Source organism: Dama dama, chromosome 5 (genome assembly GCF_033118175.1).
Source record: "Dama dama isolate Ldn47 chromosome 5, ASM3311817v1, whole genome shotgun sequence".
NCBI lineage: Eukaryota > Metazoa > Chordata > Mammalia > Artiodactyla > Cervidae > Dama > Dama dama.
In genome coordinates this window covers 81,992,585-82,020,083 of record NC_083685.1, presented here as the reverse complement: position 1 = coordinate 82,020,083, position 27,499 = coordinate 81,992,585, and the positions used below count along the sequence as shown (strand labels likewise).

Sequence of the window (27,499 nt, the reverse complement as noted above, 5' to 3'; positions counted from 1 at the left end):
ATGCTGCAGGATAAGGGCCTGTCGGAGAGCGAGGAGGCCTTCCGGGCCCCGGGAGCCGCGCTCGGCGAGGCCAGCGCCGCCAGCGCCGCCAACGCTGCCAACGCCCCGGAGCCCGCGCTGGCCGCGCCAGGCCTCAGCGGAGCCGCGCTCTCCAGCCCCCCAGGTCCCGGCGCCGACGTCGCCGTCGCCACCGCCGCCACCGCCTCTGAGCAGGTAGGGCCCGGCCGGCCGTCGGGTGGAGGTCGGGCGTCGATCTGTCTGCAGGGCCGCCAGCGTCTGTCCAACCCACCCCACTGCGGGCACGACTGTCGCACTCCCCCGGGCAGGGCGCCTTCTCTGCCTTTCGTCCTTCCTCCACTTTGCGCCCTCGAGGCTGCTCTGGGACAGGAGACGGGGGGACCCCGCGGCGCAGAGAGCCCGGGAAAAGCGTCCCGCGCCTCGACCTCTAGAGGACGAGAGGCGAAAGCCTTGGGACCAGGCGGGGAGAGTGGCCCCTGGTCCGGTGGCTGCAGGAATCCGTCCAGCTCCGGGGGCCGAGGGGACGGACGTCGCCGTGACCCTGTGCACGCCCTCTGCCTTTGCGGGTCTGCAGGCCGCGTCTGCGGGGGCGCGCTGTCGGCTGGGGGCAGGGGTGCCTCTCCGGGGTCGGTGTGTCTGCCCGCAAGTCTGTGGCCGTGTGGGGTAGAGTGTTTATGTTTGTGTAGGAGTGTGTCTTCCACCCAGGCAAGGTCGGTTTACGTGTCCTCTGTGGGCCCGTCTGTATGCAGCTCCGAAGAAGGAGGGAGATTCACTGATTACATTCACTGATGACATTTACATTTTAAAAAATTCACCCATGATACAGAACCATTTTGTGAAACGAAATCTGCCAGGACTCCAGGAGCCTGCGCTCCTAGCAGGGTTGGCAGTGTCCTGCTTGGCCCCTTGGACCTGTGTCCCCCTTTCTGAGGGCTGCGCGTGTAGCCAAGGGCCAGGCCGACACGAGTCCCTCCCTGCCCTCCCTAGACCATCGAGAACATCAAGGTGGGCCTGCATGAGAAGGAGCTGTGGAAGAAGTTCCACGAGGCGGGCACCGAGATGATCATCACCAAGGCCGGCAGGTCAGCGCTGGTTTTCCTTCGGGGTGGGTGACAGACGGGGGCAGTGGGGATCCCCCGGGGCCCTCTTAGCAGCCCCCTCGATCTTCAGCCCAGGGGACAACCACCCAGCCTCCTCCGCCGTTCAGGCCCCAGCTCCTGGTCTGTCAGAGCTTCCGAACCGGCCGCGGGCAGCCGGTAGGGAGCTGCGCCGCCAGGGAGCGGCAGGGACCGGAGGCAGGGGCGGGGCAGTGTCATGCAAATGAAATGCAAATTCGGGTCGTGCTGCCGAAGGTCCCAGCTCCAGAACTTCTGGCCCCTGGGGGCGTGGGGGTGGGGGTGCTGTTTTGCCCGCCTCCTTTTGGGGACCTGCAGATTGCTCAGGGTTTCATTGACTGGGGACTCGGAGATGCCCCTCCACAGGTGGAGGAAGGGGACTGGACCATGTTTTCCTATTTCCCTAAATTTTGTGGGGTGGGGGGTGGGCAGCGTGAACCCCAAGACTCTCATCTCACGGGAGCCGCTCCGCCGTTGCCGATCCCCTTCAGCCAAGGAGAAGGCACCTTTCGGCCCTGTGTGTATGTGTTGTTCGGGGAGCAGTCCTCGGGTGGCTGCCAGAGAGGGATGATTTATAAAGTGGAAACATCTTTAAAATGCGCTGGTGTCTGTGGGCGAGACCCGGGAGGAGAGGGAGAGAGGAGGAAGCCGCGAACCCGGGCAGGCTGGAGACATTCGCTGGGGTGGCGCGGCCCGGGTGGGGCTGGAACCGCGAGGAGGGCGGTTATCAGGTGAAGGGGGCTTGCTGCAGACCGAACCTTGAGAAAGTTCAGGTTCAGGAGTCCCTCCCCCTACCCTGCGTCCCCCACCGACTCGCACTCGATTATGGTCCCCGGGGTACAGTTTAGGTGTGAAAATGTCCCTTTGTCTGGCCGTGGGCCCCTGGTTGAGTTTTCTGAGGAATAAGATGGTGAAGCATCAGGCGCCAGGAATGGGGAGTCGGACTTGGGGCTTCCGGTTCCGCTCACCTCCTTCCATCTATGCAACCCTCCGGCCAGGTATTTTAGGGTCTCTGCTCTCTCCTCATCTCCATCTGTAAAATAATAGGTCTTTGTACAGTTGCGTGTAAAGCCCTAGCATGGCTCCTGGCACATGTAAGCACACGGTAAATGCTAGCGAATGCCGTTCACCATTAGAGAAATGTCCCGCATATACTCAGCGTTTTTCCTCTCCTTTTTAGAGAACTTCCGCCAAACCGCTTAGGGAATGATGCGTCAAAAGACATAAAAAGCTGGTGGTTTGTTGTACACAGAGTAGGCGTGCTGGGTCCTTCCAGTCTGCCCACTGAAGGCCTTGCAAATTGTCTTTTGTTTTGCTGGGGATGGGGGTCTGGGCACTTCCCTGCCCTCTTGCCTAAGTCAGGGTGGTGGCATGGCCATCCAGGGCTTCTGTCTATCAGGGGACGGAACAAGATGTCAGGGCTTGAGTTTGCTGCACTTGGGAACAGGGAGGGAAGGTATATTGGGGGACGTGGTGAGGGGGCTGCCGCATGGAGCACTCATTGAGGACAGTGGGGGCCAGGTGTCATGCAGGAGCCCTGCCTTTTCCTAGCTGTGTGCACTTGGGGTAGTCCCCAAATTTCCTGAGGCTCAGAGGTATTTGTTCAAACAGGATGGCGACTATAGACCTACCTGCCATTCTTTCTTTTTCAGTTACTCTGAGACTCAAACCAGGGATATTGTGAGCAGTGCTTGGTAAATTGCTAAGTGGATTATAGGTGTGAATGGGGGAGGTGGCTATTTCTTGTTACTGCTGGGATGTAGGGAAGGAAAGAAGAGAAAGATCCAGAACTTCCATTTTTAGGCTGCAGAAATAACCTTGTCTCTTGAAAATGAATGGCCGGCATGTTCTTTGGGCATTCCTGGCCCCCTGCCTTTTTAAACAAAAGGCATTTGTGATTCTCCTCAGTGGGGTTTCCTGCACCTGCATGGGGCCTCCTCCCTCCCTCTTCCAACACACACACCCCACCCCCCCACATTTCCAGAGGTGACTGGCTTCAGGCAGATATTTGTGCCTGATCCTAATGGAGGCTTAGAGATGGACCTCAGGGAATGATGACAATAATTTTTAAATGGCTGTGATGATGTTGGCCAATTAAGGATCCATCGCAGTCTTTCCTTTCTCTGGCAGAAAGTTTTCCTTGCACCAGCCTAGTGCTTAGGAAAGTCACTAGCCTCATCCCCTGCCAGCACAGTTCTGTGGAACCCCTGCCTAGCTGCCCACTGACTTCAGAGGCCACTTTCACCGCCCTGACCCCTGTGTCCCCCTCCTCTCCCCTGCCTCCCTCCTGCCCAGGCAGCCTTGGAAGGCAGCTTGCTTTGCTCAGGCTCATGGCTCCTCCGCGTCCTGTCCCGTGCCTCTCCCTGTTTTCTTCTTTGTGCTGTCTACCATCGGCCTTCCTGGGACACTTCTGTTTCTCAGCAGACGGCCTAGATGTTTCTCCTGAACCTTTAATCACAGAGTCCTAGACTGCCTGAGCTGGAGGAGAACCAAGAGAACATAAACCCGACCCCTGAAAAGGGGAGGCATTTGGCACTTGCCCATAGAAGCAGAGTTAGGCAGTTACCAGGTTCTACACAAGCCAAGAAGTGATGCCCCACCCCCCGAACGAAACCCCAACTTTGAGAAATCCCCTTGATTGCTTGTTTATGGGGACCTGCTCAAGGTGGAGTTCTTGTGCTGCCCTAGAGACCCTGGCTGGCTAGGGCCACTACTGCTGTCTGGTTGAAGGAGGGGGGCTGGAGAAAAGGAGCCTGAATGTTCTCAAGCCAGTGTGAGTCCTTAGTTAGGAGCCTCTTGCCTTCAGCCCTCAAAGTGCTGACGGCCAAAGGGAAACAGGGTCTCCTTCATCAGACAGTGACTTTAAGTTCTCCGACAACGCGAGTGGGTGAATAACATGCCAGCCACAGTTCAAGACATCAGATTTCTGAATGCTCAGGAAGCCCTGATGTCGAGTGTCAAATGGGGCCAGAGCGTTCTCTAACCAGTCTCTGTGCCTCTCAGAAGGCTGCACCCAGAGAGTTTATGCCCTTAGCTGCAGACAGCAGAGCCCTCTCTGCCACCTCACATCTCTGCCAAGCTTGATCCATGTGAGAAACTGCCTTTTCTCCCAAACACAGATAAAAGTGAGCTCCACAAAATTTAAATAAAAACCTCCCCAATATGAAAATTTCCTAACCGTCTGACTGCTGTACTCCTAGGTCATGGTTTTGCCACCAGATAAATCTCCACTATCAGCCTTCATAGCCTGTTGAGTTCAATGTTGCTTGTGTTAGTGACAGTGAATTTGTGTTTGAAAAATGAACTACTGATGAGAACTCCTGTTGAACCTGTATTGTTTGTTATTCTGAGGCAAGGATTTGGCCCGGCTTAATCCGGGGCTTCAAAGCCAATTGCCCTCGCTCTGTATACAGAGCGTCAGAGCCCAGTGGCGTGGGTGATAAGAGAAGTAAGGGTTGAAGACACTGGGAAAGTGGGTTGGGGAGAGAGTGCTTTGATCTCTTTCTAAAGTATTTTCTGAAAGCAAAAGTCTATCAGAAGGAAGTGTCTTCAAAAAAAAAAAAAAAAACTCTGAGAGAACCAACTGGTCTTCCAAAACAGCATCCATTCCACACACCCTCTTTTCTGCCCCCATCTTAGGGAAAATATTTCTGAAAAATGCTTTGAGTGAAGTAGAAAACTCTGTGCATGTGTGTGTGAGTGTGTGTGTGTGTGTGTGCAAAGTGGAAATAAATTATATTGCTCTGTCCATTGCTCTCAGAAATCATTTGGCTACAAAAGCTTTGGTCTCAGTATTAGATGGCACCCCCTACCTCCTGCCCCCAAGCTCAGCCTTAGTTGCTGGGCCCCAGCCTATTCCCAACACACCCAGAATTCTTCTTTAAGACCTTCAGACACTAGGGATAGAAAACGGATGGGGTTTTCTGTGGACCCCCTACCCTTTTCCTAAAGCCCTTTCCTTTCAAACCCTGGCCTCTGTATGTGTGTGTACACATCTTTATGATATATACACACATATAATTTTTAATGTCAATTTTATTGAAGTGGAACATTCCTTCAGAAAAGTGAACAAGTCTTAATTGTACAGCCCTATGGACTTTTACAAACTGAACACACCGGTGTTACCACCACCCAGATAGAAGCAGAACATTACTGACCCCCAGAATCCCTCGCCTGCCCTCCCAGTCACCACTTCTCCCCACCTCAAAAGCCCTCTCCAGGTTTCTCACCCCTTGGATTTGATTTTGCACCTACATTTTCAGGGAAGCACACATAGTTGCTCCTGGGGTTCCTGAGCCCCAGGACGCTGGGACTGCAGTGGACTTGGAGTTTGGGGTCCCTGCTGATTGGATAGAATCTGGCCAATCCCCCAGGTCCTCTCTTCCCTGCTACCCCAGCTCCTTGCAGGATTGATGGGGAGGGAACAGGTCAGCACCTTGAATCTGGCCACCACCCCCTTGGGCCAGGCCCGGGGAACCCCGCAGCTCTCTGAGCCCAGATGAAGCCTGCTGGCCCCTCTCTCAGCATCGTTCGTATTTACTGGTTCAGTGCCAAAATCCAAATGCCCCAGACCCTCGCCCCGCGCCCCGAAAGCCTCCAACACCGAGAAACGTCCAAGGAAGCTTGTTTTAGCAGTTCATTCTAAAACCATTTCCGAGTATGGTAGATAAGGCTCTAGGCCCGCACCCTTCCAGAGCCTGTTGCATGATCAGAGGAGAAACCTCCAGGCTTTCATCTCCTCACGGCCTGGCAGGACAGGCGGCTTGTTTATACCCTGGCGGAGCGGTTTCCGCGAGGTCCCCAGAGTGCCCCAGGGGGCGGGGACCCAGAGCCGGGAGGGGGCGCCAGGCCGCAGAGAGGAGGCCGGCGGTGCGCGTGCAAGGGGTGCGGAGGGGCACAGGGAGCAGGCAGGACAGAAGGCTCGCGGGGCACGCCTCTGGGTGCAGGGCTTTCCTGCCAGCCGGGTGCCAGGGCTGAGCGCCACACGGGCTGCGCAGAGTCACGTCTCCCCTCCCTGTGTGTTCACTCCTCCCACGCCAAAGGGGTTGGTTTTCGGTATCTTTTTTCCATCCTAAATCACAGAAGCAGTTCAGACGGTTTCATCTGTGGTATCATCTGTTGCAACAGAGAGGACCTGTACAGTGCAGGGCGAGCCCAGGGCAAGTCGCGGCTCCCAGGCCCGCCAGGCCCCTGTGGCCTGAGTCCTGCCCTCCTGGGGCACACTCTCATGCCCGGCCTCTGGGCTCCAAGCTCAGTCCCTCTGGAACCGAGGGGCAGATGCAGTCAGCTGGGGCAGCAGGCTGGCCGGCTGGTGTGCCTCACCTTCTGCCTTCATCTTTCGGGCACAGTAGGCCCTTTATCCTTCTGGAGCCCCTTGGGTGGGGAGATGAGGGGGCCCAGGGTCCCCAGTGCCTGCGTCCTCCTTTGGTCCAGAAACAGCCACCTCACCGGACCCTCAGAGAGATGAAGATAGCTGTTTCCCCGAAGGCAGGGGTGCTCACTGAGCCTCGGCCTGCTCATCCTGGGTCAGAGGACCTTTGAATCCGCCCTGAGACCACTGACCTCATCCTCCCTTCTGACTTCTGAGGCTGCTGCCCTCGGAAGCGGGGAAAGGGAGCCAGAGGCTAGGAGACACCTTCCTGCCCTGCCCCAACTCCCTCAGAACCTCCTGAAGGCTGTTATCAGCTGGGAACTCGGTGCACGCCCAGCTTCCAGGCAAGGCCAAATCACAGGATAGCCACCCGGGCCTTGAGAGGCTGAGCACAGGCTCCTCATCTGCCTCCTGAAAGCACCAATCATGTCAGCCTGGCCTCCTGAGCTGCTGAGATAAGCTGCAGTAGGGAGGGACTTCCCTGCCGATGTGGAGGGTATGGGTTTGATCCCTAGTCCAGGAGCTGGGATTCCACATGCCTTGGGGCCAAAAAACCACAACATAAAACAGAAGAAATATCGTAACAAATTCAATAAAGACATCAAGAAAATCTTTTTAAAAAGTGTGGTAGGGAGTAGAAGGGGAAAAATAGGATCTAGTACCCCGCTCCCCTCCAACCTAGATTATAAAGACTTTGACAGTGGCAGCGAGCCATCTTATCCGCGCCCTTTGTGGTCACTGGCAGGGGGCTGGGGGCTGGGAGCTGGGGGCTGGGGACTGGGGGCTGGGGGCTGGGGGCTGGGGGTGGGGAGGGAAGCCATGTCTGTCCTCTGCTGTTGCCACCTGGGGTGATTATAGGAGAAACAGGCTAAGTACAGGGCCCCGATGCCGGGAGAGTCCCAAGTCCAGCCAGGGCTGCCCCCATTTTGTGGCTGTTTCTGTAGCCGTTGCAAAATGGTAGCCGGCAGGGGACGGGATTCTTGGCCTTCCCTCAGGGAGGGTGGGGCGCTGAGGCAAGTGCCGCCTCCCTCCCTCCCCTCAGTCTCAGGCCCACCGGGGTCAAGGCAGGGCCAGGAACTAGGCGGGTGCAGGCTCTAGCTGCGCCCCCAGGGTTGGGCAAGGGGTTGGTAAGCAGGAAGCAGGGTTGGGTCCCTGAGTCCTCTCGCTCCGCCCATTCCTGGAGAGGGGGTGGGGTGGACATTCGAAAATGCTTTCAGTTGACATCTGAGACAAATTCTTCCACACGGTTTATAAGTCCCTAGACTTGCAGCGAGAACTTCCCTCCTCCCTCCAGGCACGCACACATGCACGCATGCGCACTCCAACGGGTCCGCACACACATGTGCTCGGGCGCATACAGGGTCACGCGGCCCCCGCACCCCTGGCCCCTGGCAAGGCTCTCAAGGGCCCCTCCTTCAGCCAGGGAGGGTGCAGAGGCCAGGGCACCCTCCGCCTCAGGGTCCTGGGCTTGCTGTAGGGTCTGCGGGCTTGCTGGGAGTCTTGATCCCTTCCGGAAGCCCTGCCCTGTCGAGGTAAGCTGGTCCCATGTTGACACAATGGGAGACTCTGGTCATCTGTTCCTGAGGCGCTTAGGACAGCTTCTCTTGAGGGTCCCTGTGCTGCCTCTTGGCTTCGTGAGGGCCAGAGGTGCCCTGATGGCTTTCCCAGAGTGGACCGCGTGGGCACTCTACCGGCTCTGGGGATCTGGGTCCCAGCTGCCTCCATTTGTTCAGTTGGATTTGAATCCTGCCTCTCTTGGGGACATCTTTGTAAACAATCAGCTAGGAAGCGGTGCGAGGGTCTGATGAGGACTGTGAGGAAGTTGCCCTCTGGGGAAGTCCAGGGTCAGGGACCTGGTGACCGCGGCGATATCCCGCAGGTGTGTGTACATGTTGTTGTAGGTGTGGGTGCGCTGAGGGGTCCGAGGTAGTGTTCCTCTCCAAAATGTTCCCTGAGCCTCGGGGTCCTGGACAGTTTCAGCATGGGCTGCAGGAACTGGAAGACTTTCTTTTTGATGAGTCTGTTTTCATGGAGGTAGGTCATACCGCTTGGTCTACAGAGGAAGGAGAGCAGTGAGGGTCAGTGGTGAGAGCCAAAAGTGGACTCCTTCAATCCACCCAGCCACCTATGACATGGGTGTATTGATAATGTCTCCACTTTGGAGTGGAGAAGGAAATAGCAACCCACTCCGGTATTCTTGCCTGGAGAACTCCAATAACGAAGGAGCCTGGTGGGCTAAAATCCACGCGGTAACAAAGTCGGACACAACTGAACGACAAACGCTTTCACTTTCGTTCACTACTTTAGAGATTGGGAAACCAAGGCGTAAAAGCATCCAAGCAAGTTACCCAAGGCATCGTGGTTTGTCAGTGGCGGGGCTAGGCTGTGGACCATGGCAGGGTGGTTCTAGAATCCGTGCTCTTCTCGTTTCCTGGACTACCCTTCCCTGACACCCAGTTGGTGTGCACAGGCCCAGACAAGGCGTTCACAGGGATAAACACCTCTGCTCCACACACGGCAGGCATCCAGAGACCCCCGCAGCACTCTCCTGCAAGCTGGTTTGAGGCTGGGGGTTTCCGTAGAGACATGACCCACATTGGGTATCTCGTGGACTGTGGAGGAAGCTGACAGGGATTCCCAGGCCTTCTGCTCTGCTCCCCTGGAATGACCCCCTGGAACTTCCATTGTGTATGGATGACAGACAGGAGGGAGATGAAGGCAGCCTGGTTGGTGCTGAAGTCCTGAGCAGGGCCTCTGTGCTCACAGCCACAGACTGTAGGGGTTCAGAGGGAGCGGCTTGTGCAGCCCTTTCCTAGTTGGGCAGGTGGGAGGGGCTGGCAAGAGAGGGAAGCGATTTACACAAGGTCAGGAAGCTCTGACTGGTCCAGGAGCTCTTGCTAAAGGGACAGTGCCTCCTAAGGCCTCCAATCCCCCGCCTGCTCTGTGCTGTCCCTCCCCGCCCCTGCCTCACCCCTTGGCTTCCCCCAGGAGGATGTTCCCCAGCTACAAGGTAAAAGTCACGGGCATGAACCCCAAGACCAAGTACATCCTGCTGATCGACATCGTCCCAGCAGATGACCACCGCTACAAGTTCTGTGACAACAAATGGTAAGAACCTGGGACCCTCACGTCACCCGCCTTCCCACTCATGCACACCCATCCCCCACCTGCTGTGTGGTCTGGGGATTCACCAGTTTGGCCCAGTGACTGGCCAGATCCGCAGGCTCGGGCACCAGGCTTGCCGAGGCCACAGGGTCATCTGCACATCTCCTGCGGATGGGGCGGGGCCTGGAGCGACAACGAGCCACGGTGTTTGGGTGTCTGATGGATCTCAAGGGTCTGCGCTCTCCTCACGGCTGTGGACACCCAAGGGTGGGTGACTGGGCTGTGGGCTGACGCGTGAGCCCCAGCGCTGGGCGGGTTTAGGCTCCGACAGGGCTGCGCTGGAGATGGGGCTACGGCAGAAGGTAGGAGCCATTTTCCTTGGGGGCCTTGATAGTCCATACTTAGAGCCTGGGCTGTGAATCTCTCTTCTGTCTCTCCACCCACTTGCTCCTTCTTTTTTTATTCTTGTGTTTTTTTTTTTAAGTAATTTTTATTGGAGTGTCGCTGCTTTGCGATGTTGTTAGTTTCCACTGTAGAGTAAAGTGAGCCGGCCAGGTATGCACACCTAGCCCTCCTCTTGGACGTCCTTCCCGTTCGGGTCGCAGAGGACAGTGCTACACAGTGTGTTCCCGTTCATTGTCTGTTTTACATAGAGCATCAGTGGGGTGTAGGTGTCACCCCCAACCTCCCAGTTCCTCCCACCCCCCCAGAACCCTCCCTCTTAAGCTGCGTGTCCCCCATCCAGGGAGAGCAGGCAGGTTAAAGGCCAAAACCAAGCCGGGGCCCAGTAAATGAAAGCGGTTTTCCCTGGGCCGGCCTGTTCATGTTCCCCACCTGCCCCCGGACCCTAGGACAGCTCCCGAGGAGAGAGAGGGAGGGATCAATGAATCCACTGCCCAGCATGTGAGCTCGGCTGTGTGGGGTAATAAGGTCGCAGAACCTGAGCCCAGGAGGCCAGGTTCGGTGGCCAGGTCCTGCCAGGAGCTCCTTTCTGTTCTCTCCCTGGGCTGGATTAGCACTCAGGGCAGATTCTCCCTGAACGGACAGCTACCATTTCATTTCTCACCATTGTTTAGGGGGCAACCAGTTTAAAAAATTGTCTCTGTCATCTGAGAAGCGAAGTTGCTCAGTTGTGTCTGACTCTTTGCAACCCCGTGGACTATAGCCTACCATGCTCCTCTCTGTCTATGGAATTTTCCAGGCAAGAGTACTGGAGTGGGTTGCCATTTCCCAAATAATGTTATTTCTAACATGTAAAAAGTGTAAATACAACCCAGACACAGAAGTGCCTAAATCTCCGCACGACACATTTGTGATTAGCCCCTTCAAATAAACCATCACATTTCTCTACAATTTCCCTTTCTCTCTCTACTGCAGTGAGATATGGGAGGTTCAGGACGGCTGTCCCTCCCCAGCACCCTCTCCTCCGCCCCCCTCTTTTACCCCCAAAGCCCTAAATGGACGGTGCGGTAGGCAGCAGCAGTGATGTGGTTCTCAGGCCTCTGGGGATTTGCTCTTGTGGGGTGGGAGACAGCAAGTCTGGGCTCCTGGAGATGGCAGGGCAATCACCGGCCGCGGCTTCTCCATGCTCTGTTGGCAGGATGGTGGCAGGGAAGGCTGAGCCGGCCATGCCGGGACGGCTGTACGTGCACCCGGATTCTCCTGCCACGGGGGCCCACTGGATGCGGCAGCTGGTCTCCTTCCAGAAGCTGAAGCTGACGAACAACCATCTGGACCCCTTCGGCCATGTAAGCAGGGGGGCTGCCTGGCCTCGAGCGTGGGTGCTGGGGCGGGGTCGGAGGTGGGGCGGTCAGAGGTGCTCATCTGGAGAATCCATTCTCGGGACCCAGTCCCAGGCGGGTTTATGGGCCAGAGCACAGGGTCTGAGTTCCACAGTAAGCATCCTTCCCCTGGCACTTACTGGCTGGGTAACTTGGGGCAAGTTTTTTTTGCGCCTTAGTTTCCTTGTCTAGAACATGGGGATGACCAGGTGAAAATTAAATGAGATTATGCATGAGGCACGTGGCGCCTAAGAGGCTCTAAATGAGTGTCAACTATGATGGTTTCCCTTTACCGTTGTAAAGAATCTGCCTGCAACGTGGGAGACGCGGGTTCGATCCCTGGGTCGGGAAGATCCCCTGGAGAAGGGGATGGCTACCCACTCCGGTATTCTTGCCTGGAGAATTCCACGGACAGAGGAACCTGTGGGCTACAGCCCATGAGGTCACAAAGAGTCGAACACACGACTGAGCGAGTAACCCTTGATGACAACGACGACTCAGATGGACCCACATCTCACAAATCTCAGCTGCGGTTTCCCCAAATCTGGCCTTGCTGGGGCCTGAGACCAGGAGATTGTCTTGAGAGTCACTGATGAGTTCAGGAGCCTCATCCCTGGCGCCCGCCTGGCCCCGCAGCCGCCTGCCCTGGAAAGGATGGCCTCGCACTGGCTCCTGGCTTGCCCGGGGCCTGGCTCTCACAAGAGCGACTCCGAAACCCCAGGGATGCTGCTGCTGACGCCCCGTCCAGGCTGCTAAAGCTCATTCTTTCCCCAGTCTGGCCCTGGCAGGCCCACAAAAAGCTCTTTATGTGGAAATTTTTAGCTCATACGTGTGGCAAACAGAAGCCTGGGGACCCGGTATCATCTGCCAGGGAGCAAGCCTCGCCCCTCTAGGTTACGCGTGGTTACCTTGGAGACACAGGGTGGGGTGTTGATGGAGTGGGTGCCGTGGGCTCCTGGATGCAGTTGCCCTGGCTGCACGCTCATAACATCTGTGTGGGGGGTGGTGGGGGAAGCAGGGGTCGGGGGCGTGCAGGCACGTGCCTCTTTTACGCCTCAGTTGTGTTTCTGGGGAGCTGTGTGCAAATCAGCACTCTGAATCATAGCTCCTTATGGAGAATGCCAGCAATGCGTCTTTTCTGGTTGATGGGTGTGTAACTGGCAAGCAGCTCTTGGTTCTAATTTTCTCAGAGTCTGTTCAGTTCTCTTTCCAAGTCGTCAGCAATCGATAAACCGACAATTAGGAGAATGCTTAGTTAAATAATCAACTCCTGACTTGTCTGTTTTGCAGGCAGCATGGGGTTTTCCCACGCAGGGCAGGCAGATGCTGTTGGGGTGTGACAGAGACACCCGGGTGGGCCCCGGGGATATGCGCCCGTGCAGCCTTCCACAGGGGCGACAACAGGCCGCCCACCAACGGGAAGGGTCAACCAAGCCCCCACCTCTCAGATCACAGGGTCTTTTATGACCAAGGGCCAGAGAGGCTGCCATTCTGGCCAAGACTGCTCATGGTCAGCTCCTTTCTGGCCTCCTCTGCTTGGCCAGGTTGTGGGATCAACCTTGAAAGATTAGCGAGGGCCTCCACGGTGGGAGGTGGAGAGCCTCATCTCTGCCCACAACTGCACTCACACATACACACTCACCCCAGGGACCGAACGCTGAGGTCGATAGAGATGGGCGGGAGCTGGATCCTTGGGTGAGTGATCAGAAATACCCAGGGATCAAAGCTGTGGCGAGAATTTTAGACGCACAGGTCACTCTCAAGGTTCCCAGCTGCAGGAATGTCTCTGAGGACCCTTCCACCTCCCCGGACCCCTGCAGAGAGGGCCAGGGGAGGGAGTCAGGTGGTTGAAAAGCGGGGCTTTTTTGGAAGCAGGAGGGTGTGACCTGGCCTTCGTTGCCCAGCAATAGGTTTCTCACCCTGGCTTGCTTCTTTGGTGGCTCCTCTGGGGTCCCGAAAGGGTTTGCAGTGGTCTTGAGCAGCCAGTGGGGCTGGCTTGTTGGGCTTGTGATGTTGGGGGTGCCCCTGGCTACACTCGCCACACCAGCCTGGGGCCCTCCTCTCCTCAGCTGGGGGGCTATTCCCTGTATTAACTCAGCTTCCTCCCCGGAGGGTTGAGTGTGGAGTATCTTCCTTCTCCCCATCCCCATGTTTTCCCAACATGTGCAGGCTGTTGGTTACTGCACCCTCTGTGGGGTGGCGGGGCTCACGGAGACAAGGCGCTTGTCTCAGGAGCTGGGAGTAACACAGCACAGATGGACCCCTGCCTTCTGATGCCTGGGCTCCTTTGGCTTCTCCCCCTGTCTTTCGGTACCCAGGGCTCCAGCTGTCAGCTCTTCAGCAATCTGGAGCATCACTGGAGAGGGCACAGCCTTTGGCCCTGCAGGGAAGGGCTTCGGAGGATGAGCTAACTTCCTAGACATATCAAGGCAAAGTGGCCCATTTGAGCCTTGGCTTTCTGCCCCTTGGTCTGTGCCAACTGGAGCAGTGAGCTCTCCAAGTCACCCTTCTTGGCTTCTCGGTGTAGAAACCTGGGAAAAGCCATCTTGTACTGTGAACTTGCCCTGGACAAGTCCTCCCGCATCGCTCGCCTCCACACTTTGCAAATTTTCCTAAAAGCTTCCAAACCTCAGGGAACTTTCTCCAGCCAGGTAGACAGTGGACTCCCCACTCAGGATCTCAGAGACATCAGCAGCTGTCTCTCATGTGCCACCCAGCCACCCAGGAGAAGGTCCAGAGTCCAGGAGCCCCTCAGGCCACGTGTTCAGAAAAGATAAGATTGATTGACTTCTGATTAGAAAACTCCTGTGGGTTTTTGCTGTGAGTCCAGGAAAGCCCTCTGCTCTTGAGAGGTGGAGTCAGGTTCTGAGCATAAGCAGGCAGCAGGGGCAGAAAGGGTCAGGGGCCTGGGACCAGGAGGTCAGCTTGACGGCCGTGGCTCCGCTGGATGAGAGGACACGGCCAACCCTTCCTCCTGCTCACTGCCCCCTGTCCCCAGCAGGGTCCTGTGTGAGGTGACCACAGGATGGGAAGAGAAGCTACTCCAGGCAGTTGAGGAGAGTCTTGCTAGGCTGGGGCCTGCGTCCTGCAGCTGGACGTGGAGATGGTTGGCACATGGGTCTTACTTTTCTCCTAATCTGGAGGCAGGGAAGGGATGGGTGCATGGTGTGTGTGTGTAGGGAGATGGCCATCCTCACCACCTCCAATGTCTCTAGACTTCCACGTTGCCGAGGAGAAAGGTTAGCTTGTGATTGCTCACATAGTCAGTCTAAGCCTTGCAGAGGCTGAGTTAGCCCCGGACTGCGGATGTGGGCTCCCCGGGCCACAGAATGGCACAGGCAGTATCCCTCAGTGTGTTTCCTCCTCCAGCCACGGGCCTCAGCCTCGTCAGTTACTCCTGAGCCTTGGGATCCAACCTCAAATGCCACGGCTTCAGGGAGACAGTTCGGGGTCCCCATTATATGCTCTCAGAGCACCTTTCCGTTGGAGTGCTTGCCACAGTTATAACTTTATACTTATTTGTCAAATCTGTTTTTAAATAGGAAATACATTCACATGATTGAAACATCAATCAGTGAACAAATGAAAAAGGTCTGCAGTGAGACATCTCCCTCCACTGGTTCCCCATCCACCTAGCTTCTTCCAGCTCTGGCACCAACTGTTACTAATTTCTTTTCTGTGTTTCTTTTTGCATATGCAGGCAGAATACAGAGTCTCAGATCCCTTCTTTTTGCCACAGAAGGTACCATGTTGTAAACACTTTGCACCTTGCTTTGTAAACTCAGTGTCTCAGAGAACATTTCATTCATATAGAGCTGCCTCATTCCTTTTACCAAGCTGCATAGAATTTCATCCAATGATTGTTCTGTTAATCGTGTAGCCAGTGCTTACTCAAGGAATTAGATGTTTTCCTATCTCTGCTCTTTCAATGAAGCTTGTACATATGTCACTTTATACCTGAGCCAAGTACTCTTTGTGATAAAGTGCCTGTTTGAGGGATATATGGATTTGCACTTTGTCAGCTTGTCCTCATTGGTGTTGCAGAGATGTGTCTTCCCACCGTCGCTGTGGCCTCACGAACATGGTGGGAGAGAAAAGTTTTGGATCTTTTCCGGTCTCATGGCTGAAACACAGATGTCAGTTTTAGCTTCAGTTTCTATTTCCTTTATTATGAGTAAACATAAGCATCTTTTTATATATATCTCTCTCCTCTTCTGTGAACTACTGTCCTTATCCTTTTCTCATTCTTAGATTTTTTTTTAAAAAATCACCTATCCATTCTAGAAGCTTTTATAAGCTAGAAAGATTTAGCTCCCATCTGCGATGTTGAGTTGCTTATATGTTTTCCCAGTTTGTCACTTGTCTTTTGGTCTTGCCTATAGTGGTAATCCTCCACAGACGTTTTCGATTGAATGTGTCGGTCTTTTCTCTATGGGTTCTGGATTTTGAGTAATTGAAAGCCCCTATCCATTCCTTACTTATAAGAGATTTTTCTTGTGTTTTCTTATAGTATTTTATGGATTTATTACTACATTTAAACCATTGGCCCTTTTTCAATTTATTCTGGCATTCGATACAAAGTGTGAATCCAACTTTTTTTTTTTCTAGAGAGCTATCCAGTGGTCCCAACACCAATAACTGACTAACCCTCTCCCCTCTCTGGTTTAGGACACTCTCTGGTTCTGTACAGTAAATCCCCTCCTGAATCTGTGTCTGTTCCTACGCCAGTGCTTTAAGCATTGAGACATCATAATAGGTTTTAGTGTCTGGCAGACTCGGTCCTCCCCCATTGGTCTTCTTTTTAAGAGTTTTCTTGGCTGGTCTTGTCTATTTTTTTTTTTTTAATATGAGCCTTAGAATAAGCTTGTGGTGTTGAGAAAAAAACTTACTTGTATTTTTGTTAGAATCACTCTAAATTATAAATTTACTGTGGGAGGGGGGTGAGCATTGATCATGATGCCTTTCTCTTCGTTGAAGTCTGCCTTTTGTCTTTCAAAAGTGTATTCAAGTTTTTCCTTCGCAAGGCCCTGCACATTGCCTGTCATCTTGTTACTGTCATCAGTGCAGTATTTCGTCTCCCAGTTTTTCTCACCACTGGTTTTTGCTTGATTTTGGGTTACCTGTGAGTTTCCCACTAGACGGTAAACCAGGAGGTTTTTTGTTTTTAACCACCATCCTGTCCTGCTGCCTGGCAGTGTGAGTGGCAGTGAGCAGGAGTGAGTGTGACTTCTCTAAGTAACCTGCCGAAGGGGGTTTACTTACAGAAGGCACTTCCTTTGCTGGGAGCTGATGTCCCCACAAAGCATATGCTAGAGGGGGACCCGGAACTACTGATCTCTTTCTTTTCCTCCCACATTTGCTGAGCCCTGATGATGTGCCAAGCCTTGCTGGGTGCTTTGGGACAGAGACTCCCCACCCACCTGTAGACCGGCCCACCCTTCGCAGCCAGGTACCGGTGCAGGTATGAGCTGAGGCTCGGAGATCAGTGCTTGATGCTGGCTCTGCCCCCGTCACTGTCTGAGGCTGGACAGATGCCTTCACCCTCTTGAGCCTCCGCTCCCTGTCTGTTACAGGGAGGCGTTAATACTTTGGGGCTTCCCTGGTGGCTCAGTGGCAAAGAGTCCACCTGTTAATTTAGGAGATGTGGGAGATGCAAGTTCGATCCCTGGGTCGGGAAGATCCCCTGGAGAAGGACGTGGCAACCCACTCTAGTTGGCGGGCCACAGTCCATGGGGTTGCATAGAGTCGGACATGACTTAACAAATGAACAACAACAACAATTAATACTTTACAGGCATGTTGTAAAGCTTGATTGTGTGCTGTGTGGGCAGGACTCAGCATGGGGCCTGGCACAGAGGCTGTGCTCTGTCCACACTGGCTGGCAGAGAAAGCGCCAAGCCTGCTGCCCTGGGCCTGAGTACTCAGGCCTGCCCGGTCCAGGCCTCTTGAGTCGGCTGACGGGCCGTCCAACTTAGTCCTAACTTGGATCTTCTTTGAGCCAATCTTTGGGCCTCTCTGGTCTCGATTTTGGTTTTCTTCTTTTTAAAATTTTTCTAAGCTGCAGATCCTGTCTCTGTCCCAGACCTCTGTGTGGGGCGGGAGAGGGTAAGAAGGATGATGGAGAAGGTCATCTCAGAAAGTACACATGTGAGGCAGAAACAATCTGGTTTTGATATTTGACAGGCAGACGTTAGCCCCAATACGCTGTGCTTGCGAGGGGCGATGGGGCCTGGTGGATCCTCGTCTCCCGCCGTGTTTAGCTGAAACCTTGTCATTAATGACCGAGCTTGTGATCGAGGGCAGTTTGTGCTCTCTCCAGGGCCATCTGGAGTCTTCTCAGGATCCAGTCTCCGACCAGCTGTGTGTCCTTGGGCACGTCATGTTCCCACTACTCACCTCCTGTTCCTCATCTGTGCAATGAAGAGATGGCACTAGAGGGATCGCTACGGCCTGCCCCTCCATGCCCTAATGCTCTGTGATTCCAGCGCAGATGAATCTGGGCCTCGTTAAGCCGAGCACGCCATGGTGATCTCTCTAGGAGATGGCTGTTTGGCGCTATCACAATTGTTAAAATAGAACAGGCTTCTGAATTGTAGCCAGAACATAATGAATCCCATTTCTGTAGAACAGTGATGATGACGGGACCAGCCGTGTAGTGGGGTTTGTTGACGTGGCTGGCCCATTTGGCCCCATGTCCTCCGCAAGAAATATAAATGTGAGACTCTGGCAAAATAGTTTAGTGTGGCGCCCGAGGAACTTCCGAGGAAAGCCAGGTGTGAGTCACCGAGCCGGTTTCCCGTTCTCCCAGGCAGTCGGGGCCGATGCTCCAGCTTGAGTCTGCATTAGTTCAGTGGATGGAACTTTCTTCCACACACCTGCCCAGGCTCCAGACTGGCAGAATCAGGAAGGGTGTTTGGGACCACATAGTTGAAGGCCTCACTGTACAGATGGGGACCGCGATGACGAGGGCGAGAGCTTGCTCAGGACCGGCAGCTGATGGGCAGAGATCCATAGATGCTTCTGGGCCCCTCTTGGCTTCCCTGTGACTGGGGTTGGACTCCCCGAGGGGCCCCCACCTTCCTTTGCAAATCTGGCAGTGTCTCTCTCCCCAGATTTCTCTGCCCGCCTGTATGGTTCACTCCCCTAGAAGGTGTGCTTGGCAGTCTCTCCACCCTTATCATTAAGGACCATGTCTGATGGATGGGCTAAGGAGTTTGACCTTTATCCCAAGGGCAAGAGGGAACCATCAAAGGTGGCATTAGGAATAGAAGTGAAGTGGCATATGAAGTGAAGTGAAGTATTAGTCTTTCAGTCGTGTCCAACTCTTTGCAATCCCATGGACTGTAGCCCGCCAGGCTCCTCTGTCATGGGATTCTCCAGGCAAGAATACTGGAGTGGGTGGCCATTCCTTTCTCCAGGGGATCTTCCCAACCCAGGGATCAAGCCCAGGTCTCCTGCATTGCCGACAGATTCTTTACTGTCTGAACCATCAGGGAAGCCCAGAAGTCATGTATTGAGCCTTAAATATGGCAGGAGTGGTGGTCGGTGGTGGTGGTGGGAAAGTGGGAAGATGGAGAAATACAAAGGGCCTTGCCTTCAAGCAAGGTGCGGTCTTCCTGGATGAACCAGAAGGTTCTAAGCAAGGTTCAAAGATCAGGAGTGACCTGATCTTTGTTTTACAGGTGGAATCACAGGGCTTGGTCACTGACCAGACCCGGAGGTGGAGGACAGTGAGGGGTGAGGGGGACTGACGATGCCCATGGCTCTGACTGCTTAGGGAGCAGAGGCGCAGGGTGGCTATGGTCTGTCCCAAGCAGTCCTTAGGGATGGCAGAGCCTCACTACTTGGGGACTGCAGCATCTGCTTTGGGTTCTGTCTGCCTCCTGTCTGTGTTCTCCCCTTGGGCCCCCCATCACCCTCACCCCCCACCCAAGGGGTCTGGAGTGACTGAGGCTAGCCCTGCATGCCAGGGGCTGGAGCATGTAAGTGATCACAGAAGGACTGTCTGTGCGCATGTTCAATCACTACTTTTGCCTGAAACATGCCTTAGAGTTTATCCTGTGGGCAAAGAAAGATGAGGGAGGAGGGGACAGAGAGTTTGTGGTTTTGACCCAGGTCTTCCTCTTCCCATAACCTGGTCTTGCACTCACTTGTTCCTGCTTTGGAGTAAAGGAGGAGCCTGGAGGTACAGAAGGAACAATAGCTAAGGCCCTTTCTCTTGAGGAGTTATAATTTAACTGAAGGGACAAGAAGGAACGGGAAGCCGCTGGAAGCAGCACCATAGCTCAGTAGACCATACTGTGGAAAGGAAGCTTCAGAATCGGGAGTTTAGAGCAGGCCTCAGGTAATCTGGGACGACTTCCTGGAAGAGTTGGGCCTAGAAGGTGAGGGAGAATGGGGGCAAAAAGATCAAGACAGCAGAGAGAACTACAAGTGCAGAGGGGCGGAGGCAGGAATCCAGCCCCTAGGTCACCTCCTGGGCACTCAGCTGCTGGGTCTTCCGAGACCTTGGCATGCAGGGTGATGGAGTAACCTCTGGGGACTGGGCAGTGTGTCCCCAGCTGCTCTCCCCAGTGCCCCTCCCCAGGCCCCTGGAATGGACAGTCCAGGGAGGCCTCCCCGGCTTCAGCCTCATTCTGAGTGTTTCCCCTGGCAGGCCCCGCGCTGGGCAGTGGGTTCCCCAGCTGCAGATGGGATCTGGGGCTGGGGGGCTCTGTGCCCCAGGAGGCTCTGGAGGTTTGTCACTGAGAGTGGCTCAGGGGAGGGGCCAGTGCGAAGGCGGAAGAGTTCCTGCTGGAGCCGCCCAGCCAGGCCCGGAGGCAAGGCCAGGGCAGAGCCGGCAGCCTGGGTGCCGGACCACCCACTACCTCATCTGAGCTTCTCCCTGGGCCGCCTTCCTTCCCAGGGGGTGAGGAGGCTGAGCCCCGCCAGAGGAAGGCTTGCCACACACGAGCCTGGCTCTGAACTCTCGCCCGGCACTCTGTCACTCAGGGGTTAAGTCTCCCACTAAGCTTCAGCCCCAGGCCAGGTCCCTGGAACCTGGGAGCGGGGGAAGCCAATCCAAGAGAGGGGTACTTCCTGATGGAGAGAAAGGAGCTCCGCCAGGGACCAGCCTCATCCAGCCAGGACGGGAGCCGAAGGGTTAAGAAAAACCCGCGCGGTGCTGATAAAATGCCCCAAATGCCTGTCCTACCTCCAGTGGGGAGGGTGTCTGGCAAATGTCAACGATAAAAAATACATTTTAATGGCACATGATGCTGCCGCTACCGTGGGGCACGGCCGAAGGAAGAGGCTTTGGGGCTGCAACTACCGTGTGCTGGTCCCGGGGCTCCGGGCTGAGTGTCCCGGGCGCTCGTCCTCTCTCCCCAGGCACCCTCAAGGGCTGGGGGGTGCCCGGGGCCTCCGATCTTCCTCCTGCCTTGGTTCTGTGAACTTCAGCCCACGATGGCGCTCCCCTCAGCCCAGGCTGTGGGCTGCCCGGGGCGGGTCTGAAGGCCGAGTGCATCAGGGTGTTCCCAGCCTCTGCTCTGCAAGCCTCCTGCGGGTGAAGGGATGGGCGCCTGCCTGCCCGGACAGGTCAGAGTTCATTTTCCTTGGCGGCCCCCTCCCCCGTCCTGCAGACCCTGGGCTGAGAAGCGGCTTTTGCTGCTGACAGTTGTGTGAGGCAGGGCTGAATGCCCACCACAGGGCAGGTCCCACATATGTGGGGAGGGGTGAGCCGGGGAAGAAGAGGCCAGGGGAAGAGGCAGCCCGCAGGGCTGAAGGCTGGGGCTCAGAGAAGCCCAGGGCCTTGCCTGAGGTCACACAGTCAGTCCGTGGCACCTGGACTTTTGCCTGCAACTCAGTTCTGCCTACTAACACTGTGCCGAGTTCACGGGAGGCCTTTAAACGGTTCCGTTCCCCATTACTACAGCGAAGGGGCTGTCATCTGGGAGGCCCTGGGACCAGGCACTGGTGCTGAAGCAGACAGGCCAAGGGGTGCCCCTGAGGTTGAGTTTGGGGCTCAGGGGTCTGGTTCTTCAGCCTGCAAGGGAGGTTTTTGGACCCTTCCGGGCTCAGCACCCTGTGGTCAAACCCTGGAGCCTTGGACATTCAGGAGAAGGAAAGCCAGCCCCGGGCCGGCTGGACAAGGCCGAAGACAAGAGGGTGGGGACCTGGAGCTGACAAAAGACCCTTCTCTTCCAGATCATCCTCAACTCCATGCACAAGTACCAGCCGCGGCTGCACATCGTGAAGGCCGACGAGAACAACGCTTTTGGCTCCAAAAACACGGCCTTCTGCACCCATGTGTTCCCAGAGACTTCCTTCATCTCTGTGACCTCCTACCAGAATCACAAGGTACAGACCCCACCGCCCCCCGCGTGGACACATTTTGGGGCCACCACGGAGGCAGGCAGTGAAGCCCCGGTGCAGCCGGGCTGGGACGGGCAGGGCAGTCGCTTCAGGAACCCGCCCAGTCCTGCAGAGTCCTGAGAAATGGAAAGACGTGCGGGGAAGGAGACGAGGCTCCTGATCCCCAGCACAGGGCAGCTGTCTGTGGTCCATGCTGGAGACTGACACAGGTGGCAACTGGGAACACTGGGAGCGTGGAGCTTGCCTTGTGGCTTCACTGGGGGGCCTTTTGCTCTGCAGTCTTCTCCCTGGTGGGATTCCGGGCCTGCGGAGAGAAGGGGTGGGGGCAGGAGAGGAGCCCTTGGGCACTGCTAGCGGTAGGGGAGCAGGTGACCGAGCCATTCGGAAGCCCTTCCCGGCACGCGCCTGGCACATCCTGGCCCACCTCCCGCCCTGGCCTGACCACCCCAGGCTGTCTTCTGCTCCCTGAATGGGCCATCCTGTTGCCTCCCTGCCTGTGCCCAAGCTGCCCTCCCCAGAAGGCTTTCACACCTGTGTTGGGAATGGTTGGGTGTGGGGGAAGGATTTTAGGCAGAAGAGGAACAGAGTCAGATTGGCATTTGGGACAGGCAGGCAGAACCTGATGTGGCAGTTGTGCGGGTGATGTGGGTGGGAAGCTGTTATAGGCCCCAGGAGAGAGTGACGAGGGGCTGAATTTAAGGAGAGTAGGACACAGAATGGGGGTCTGCCGCTAGGAGAACGGGTAAGAGCCGGCGAGAACTTCAAGGCCAGGGAGGCTCCTGCAAGATGCCACTTCCCCAGATGCTGCCCGGGGTTCTGAATGTGCCTGTGGCAGGGGCAGGGCCGGCCCAGTTCTCCCCCACCCTGCCCGTGACTCCTCTGTGCCTTCTCTCCTGACAGATCACACAGCTGAAAATTGAGAACAACCCTTTCGCCAAGGGATTCCGGGGCAGTGACGACAGTGACCTGCGTGTGGCCCGGCTGCAGAGGTGGGGACTGCTCCGGCCCTGGGGGCTGGGGCGGTGGATGGGGTTCAGGCACATGGACGCGGTGACCCTGAGTATCTCCCCTCCCTTCCCGTCTCCGGCTGACTGTCTTTCCCTCGCCTCCAGCAAAGAATACCCCGTGATCTCCAAAAGCATCGTGAGGCAGAGGCTCGTCTCCACCCAGTTGTCGTCCAAGCCTGACGTCAGCCCCCTGCACGGGGCTCACCAGGCGCTCCAGCACTACCAGTATGAGAACGGGGCCCACATGCAGTTCGCCGCGGCTGAGCCCCAGGACCTTCCCCTCAACACCTTCCCAGCCCAGAGGGACTCCAGCCTCTTCTATCACTGCCTGAAAAGACGAGGTAGCTCCCTCCTGCTCTGGATGCCCCGGAGGGTCGGGACGGGGGTGACGCCCTCCACACAAACACTGCCCCCTGCACACGTGAGCATGCGAGCATGCATGGGGGTGCGTGCGAGTACACACACACACACACACACACACACACACACACACTGATTGTTGTGTGGCCTGGAGACTGAGCCTAAAGCCTTGGGGACCATGGTCAAGCTCAGCGCTTCTTGCTTTGCATGCAGACAGCTTGTGGCCGTGGTGTCCCCTAGATCAGGATTTTAGGCAGAAGAGGGACAGAGTCAGATTGGCATTGAGGACAGGCATGTGGAACCTGACGAGACAGTCGTGTGGGACGGGGTGACGAGGATGGGGTGATGTGGACAGAGGCTGTTACAGGCATCGGGGAGAGAGTGATGAGGGGCGGAACTGAGGTAGCACAGCGGGTGGGGGAACAGGAGACAGGATCGGAGGGTCTGCCGCAAGCAGTCCCCAGTCCCAGGTGTCACTTGGTAGCCGCTGCTTTGAGCACCTCGTCGGGGTGGGCAGAGGGCACAGTGAGCCAGGCGCTGCCTCTGGGCATGGGAGAGGTGGAAGCGTCCCAGTCCGGAGGTTGTCGTTTGTAGAAGCGACCTCCATCCTAACCCTGGGAGTCCTGGCTGAGCATAGATTCCCCAGCGCATCCCATCAGGTCTGCAGAGGCTTCTTGAGAGTGGATGGGAGCTGTTGGGGGATGTAGACTAGGGTCCAGGAAGACAGGACATGGACCTGTCTGTGTTGGCTTCTTTATGAGGAACAGGAGTTCGAGCCAAGAACCAGAACATCTGTGCTGGTACGAGGATTCAAGTTTGCCCTCTATAAAATACAAATGATTAGTATTACCATGTCAGAAGTCCTCACAGGGCCACTGAAATTCTCTTGGGAATGGGTTTGGGGACTTAGCCTGCCGCGCAGAATGTTCTCTCAGCCCAGCTCCTAGGGACCACCCTGGAAGACTCCTGAGTAGCCACTGCACTAGTAACCTAAAACAAGGGCTGACAAACTGTGGCCTTTGGACCAAATCTGGCCTGCAGTCCACTTTTGTTCGATCTGTGAGTCATACGAAATGGTTTTTACATTTCTAAATAGTTGAAAAAAATCAAAAGAAGACTTTTTCCTGATATATGAACACTCTATGAAATTCAAATTTTGGTATCTATAAATAAAGTCTTATTGGAACACAGCCATACACGTTTATTTACCTATTGTCTATGGCCGATTTCCTGTTGAGAATCCCTAGGGAAGACAGAAGGATGGAGGCCAAGACAAGTAACTGGACAAGTGTTCTTAAATTTGTAGAGTGGGCTGCTGCCCAAGTCCTCAGGCCTAGGTTATCCCTGGGTCCCCGGGGTGGATGAGCTCGTCCAGAATCAATACTTGAGGATGTTGAAAGATACACATCCGTGGTCTGGGGCACTTAATGTCATCTTTCCCCCCAACAGAGTATATTAGCTTCACCTTATAAGTGCAAGTCACCTTTTACTTACTAACAGCTCCATTTCTTAATTCTGTAAACCCTGTTATGTTGGAATCTGTGTAATGACAATCTGATGGGACTTCTTTGAACATATGTAGGGTTTACTTCCTCTTCTGAAAGCAACAGGAACATGCCTGTGAGTAGCTTTGGCTTGCTGAGGCCTTCCGAATGGGAGCAGAGGATGGAGGCAGAAGCATTGTGGCTTTAATTTTCTGGCTAATTCAGACAGATTGTGGCCTCTGGGCCTGGTGTGGCCTGGCAGTCGCTTGCACTTTCCTTGGCCAGGGTGGGCCTGGCCTAAGAATGCCAGTGCACATTAAGGCCTCTTACCATCCCCAAGAGTCAGGGCAGCAAGAGATCAAAGGCATATGCCGCCTGGCTAAACACATCACTCAGTGTCCAGTGATGTGGTGTCCCCCAGTGGCCTTTGAGCACAGTCCATGGTCTGACCACTTCTGGGCTGCTGCCACCTTATAAAAGCTGTCGCTGATTAAAATGGTTCTGGGAGTGCCATCGCAGCATGGGCACCCCCCTCCCACCAATGACAAGGATAGGCTGTCCTGGCATCCAGTGGGGGGTGTTCTGGACCCTGGGCTGGCGGAACTGGCTCTTCCTGAGGTTTCTTTGTCTTTCAGCAGACAGTGCCCGCCACCTGGACTTACCTTGCAAGCGATCTTATCTGGAAGCACCCTCGGCGGTGGGGGAGGACCATTATTTCCGTTCTCCCCCGCCCTACGACCAGCAGATGCTGAGCCCCTCCTACTGCAGCGAGGTGACCCCACGAGAGGCCTGCATGTACTCAGGGTCGGGGCCCGAGATCGCGGGGGTGTCCGGGGTGGACGACTTGCCCCCGCCCCCGCTGAGCTGTAACATGTGGACGTCCGTGTCCCCCTACACGAGCTACAGCGTTCAGACCATGGAGACTGTGCCTTACCAGTCCTTCCCCACGCACTTCACCGCCACCACGATGATGCCCCGGCTGCCCACCATCTCCGCCCAGGGCTCCCAGCCGCCGGGCAACGCCCACTTCAGCGTCTACAATCAACTCTCCCAGGCTCAGGTCCGAGAGCGGGGCCCCAGTGCCTCCTTCCCCAGAGAGCGCGGCCTCCCGGGCGCCGTGTGCGAGCGGAAGCCGCCGTCGCCGCACCTGAATGCGGCCAACGAGTTCCTATACTCGCAGAGCTTCTCCTTGTCCCGGGAAGCCTCCTTACAGTACCATTCAGGCATGGGGACCGTGGAGAACTGGACTGACGGATGACTCCCAGGTCCCCTCTGCAGCCCCTGGACCATGTTAACCCAGTCTTAACCTCTGAGGGTTGGCCTGCACCCCCCCCCCCCAAGAAACCCAGCAAGGTATTTCAAAGGTTGGGGTGCAGTGTGCGACCCGCGTGCGCGCGCCTGTATTTGGAGAGCACCTATCTTCTGACAGACAACCGAGGCCCCGACAAAGAAAAAAGAAAAAATACACACTTAGCGAAGAAGAGATTTTTGGCTGCAGGATTTGGATCCAGTGTTTTCTGACATCTCTTGACATGCCCTTGGGTGGGATGGGAGTGGAGCGTTCATGTGAGTCACTTAGAGGTTTTTATAATATAATTTTCGATTAACTCAGGGGCCAGGTGGTGAAGTCTCTCTGGCAGGGCAGGTCGGGAGTGGGGGTTGGAGGGAGGAGGATTTTCCTGGCTGGGGAGGTGGGGCTCTCTGACCATCTTGCAGAGTCCTGGCTCTTGCGAAAGGCGCTGAGCATCTTCTTCAGGGAGGAGGAGGCCCACTCCTTCTGCTTCCAGAGAGTCTGTGAGACCACCTGAGAGGTGGGCTCAGCTAAGCCTCCAAGCCCGCTCAGAGAGGAGGGCTGACTGCTCAGTTAGTGGCCTGGAAATTGATCCCTGGAGCTCTGAGGTCTGAGGGACCACTTTTAGAGAGAGAATCATGGGCTAAGCATCAGTTGACAGGTATTAAAACCCTGTTTTCTTTTTTCTGAGAAGTGTGAAAAGGCAACCAATAACATCTCTGGCATCATTCAGGTTTGCTTATAAAGGACAGAGCCCTTCCGCCTTGGTCCCCAGCATACAGCCCTCACTCTGATGCGCCAGACTCTCTTCTCAGGTGCCGTCTGCATCCTACAATCAGCCGTTAGGACGCGCACCTGACCTGGTGGTGTCCCCAGGAGACCGCGCTGCTCAGCACCTCCAGAGCCTGTTCTGCTCCCAGAAAACCCTCGCCTCTGGCGCCTGAGAGCCCAACAGAAATAAAAATAAGAATTGAGAAAAAATTCCTTTCTTCCAGTGAAATCAGCCAGTGAGCTCAGAGCAAGGATAATGCTTTTCCAGGAAGGTGGACCCTGTGATCCCGAGCCCAGCTCTTCAGCATTGAATGTCCCCAGCCCATCCGTGGGGCTGGTGGGAACTCTGTAATCAAAATTTGGGAAATCACTAAACTCTTTGCATGCCGAATAGCTATTTATATATTATATAAAATAAATAAATAAATAAATGAAATATATAAATATATATATCTCACAAATGCAGGCCACATGTCAAATTCAGCTTTGCTTTTTTTTTTTAAACAAACAAACTTAAAATGACCGTTGGAGAGGGTATTTGGAAAGACATCTATTTAAATTTTTATTACACATTTGATGTTAAAAACAAAGAATGACTTAGATAAAACGTATAAATAAATAAATATATATAAACACACACACAGTACAGATTACACTTTATTAGAAGACACATTAGCGAACGGGATATGAAACGTCAAGTGTTTTGTTATATAGCATGGACATTTTATTTTACATATCGGAACATAAAGCCATTTTACAACTGTGAAGTGTGTGGATGCTCTTTACTCCTGACTTGTCATTTCTTGGCTCCGCCACAGTCTCTGCTTCCCTCTTCCTCGTTGA

At 55.1% G+C, this 27,499-nt stretch overlaps 1 protein-coding gene across 2 annotated transcripts; it reads left to right on the top strand.

Annotated features, from left to right (window-relative positions):
* TBX4 (T-box transcription factor 4) lies at positions 1-25,852 on the top strand. 2 transcript variants are annotated; one of them, XM_061140959.1, is made up of 8 exons: positions 1-213; positions 1,006-1,100; positions 9,493-9,612; positions 11,210-11,357; positions 21,576-21,728; positions 22,644-22,732; positions 22,856-23,091; positions 25,233-25,852. In XM_061140959.1, exons 1-8 carry the CDS (start codon positions 1-3, stop codon positions 25,850-25,852), a joined length of 1,674 nt encoding a protein of 557 aa, XP_060996942.1. The 2 variants fall into 2 exon arrangements, with proteins under 2 accessions (XP_060996942.1, XP_060996941.1); XM_061140958.1 differs by having other exon boundaries at positions 25,230-25,852.
* The last annotated feature ends 1,647 nt before the right edge of the window (positions 25,853-27,499 follow it).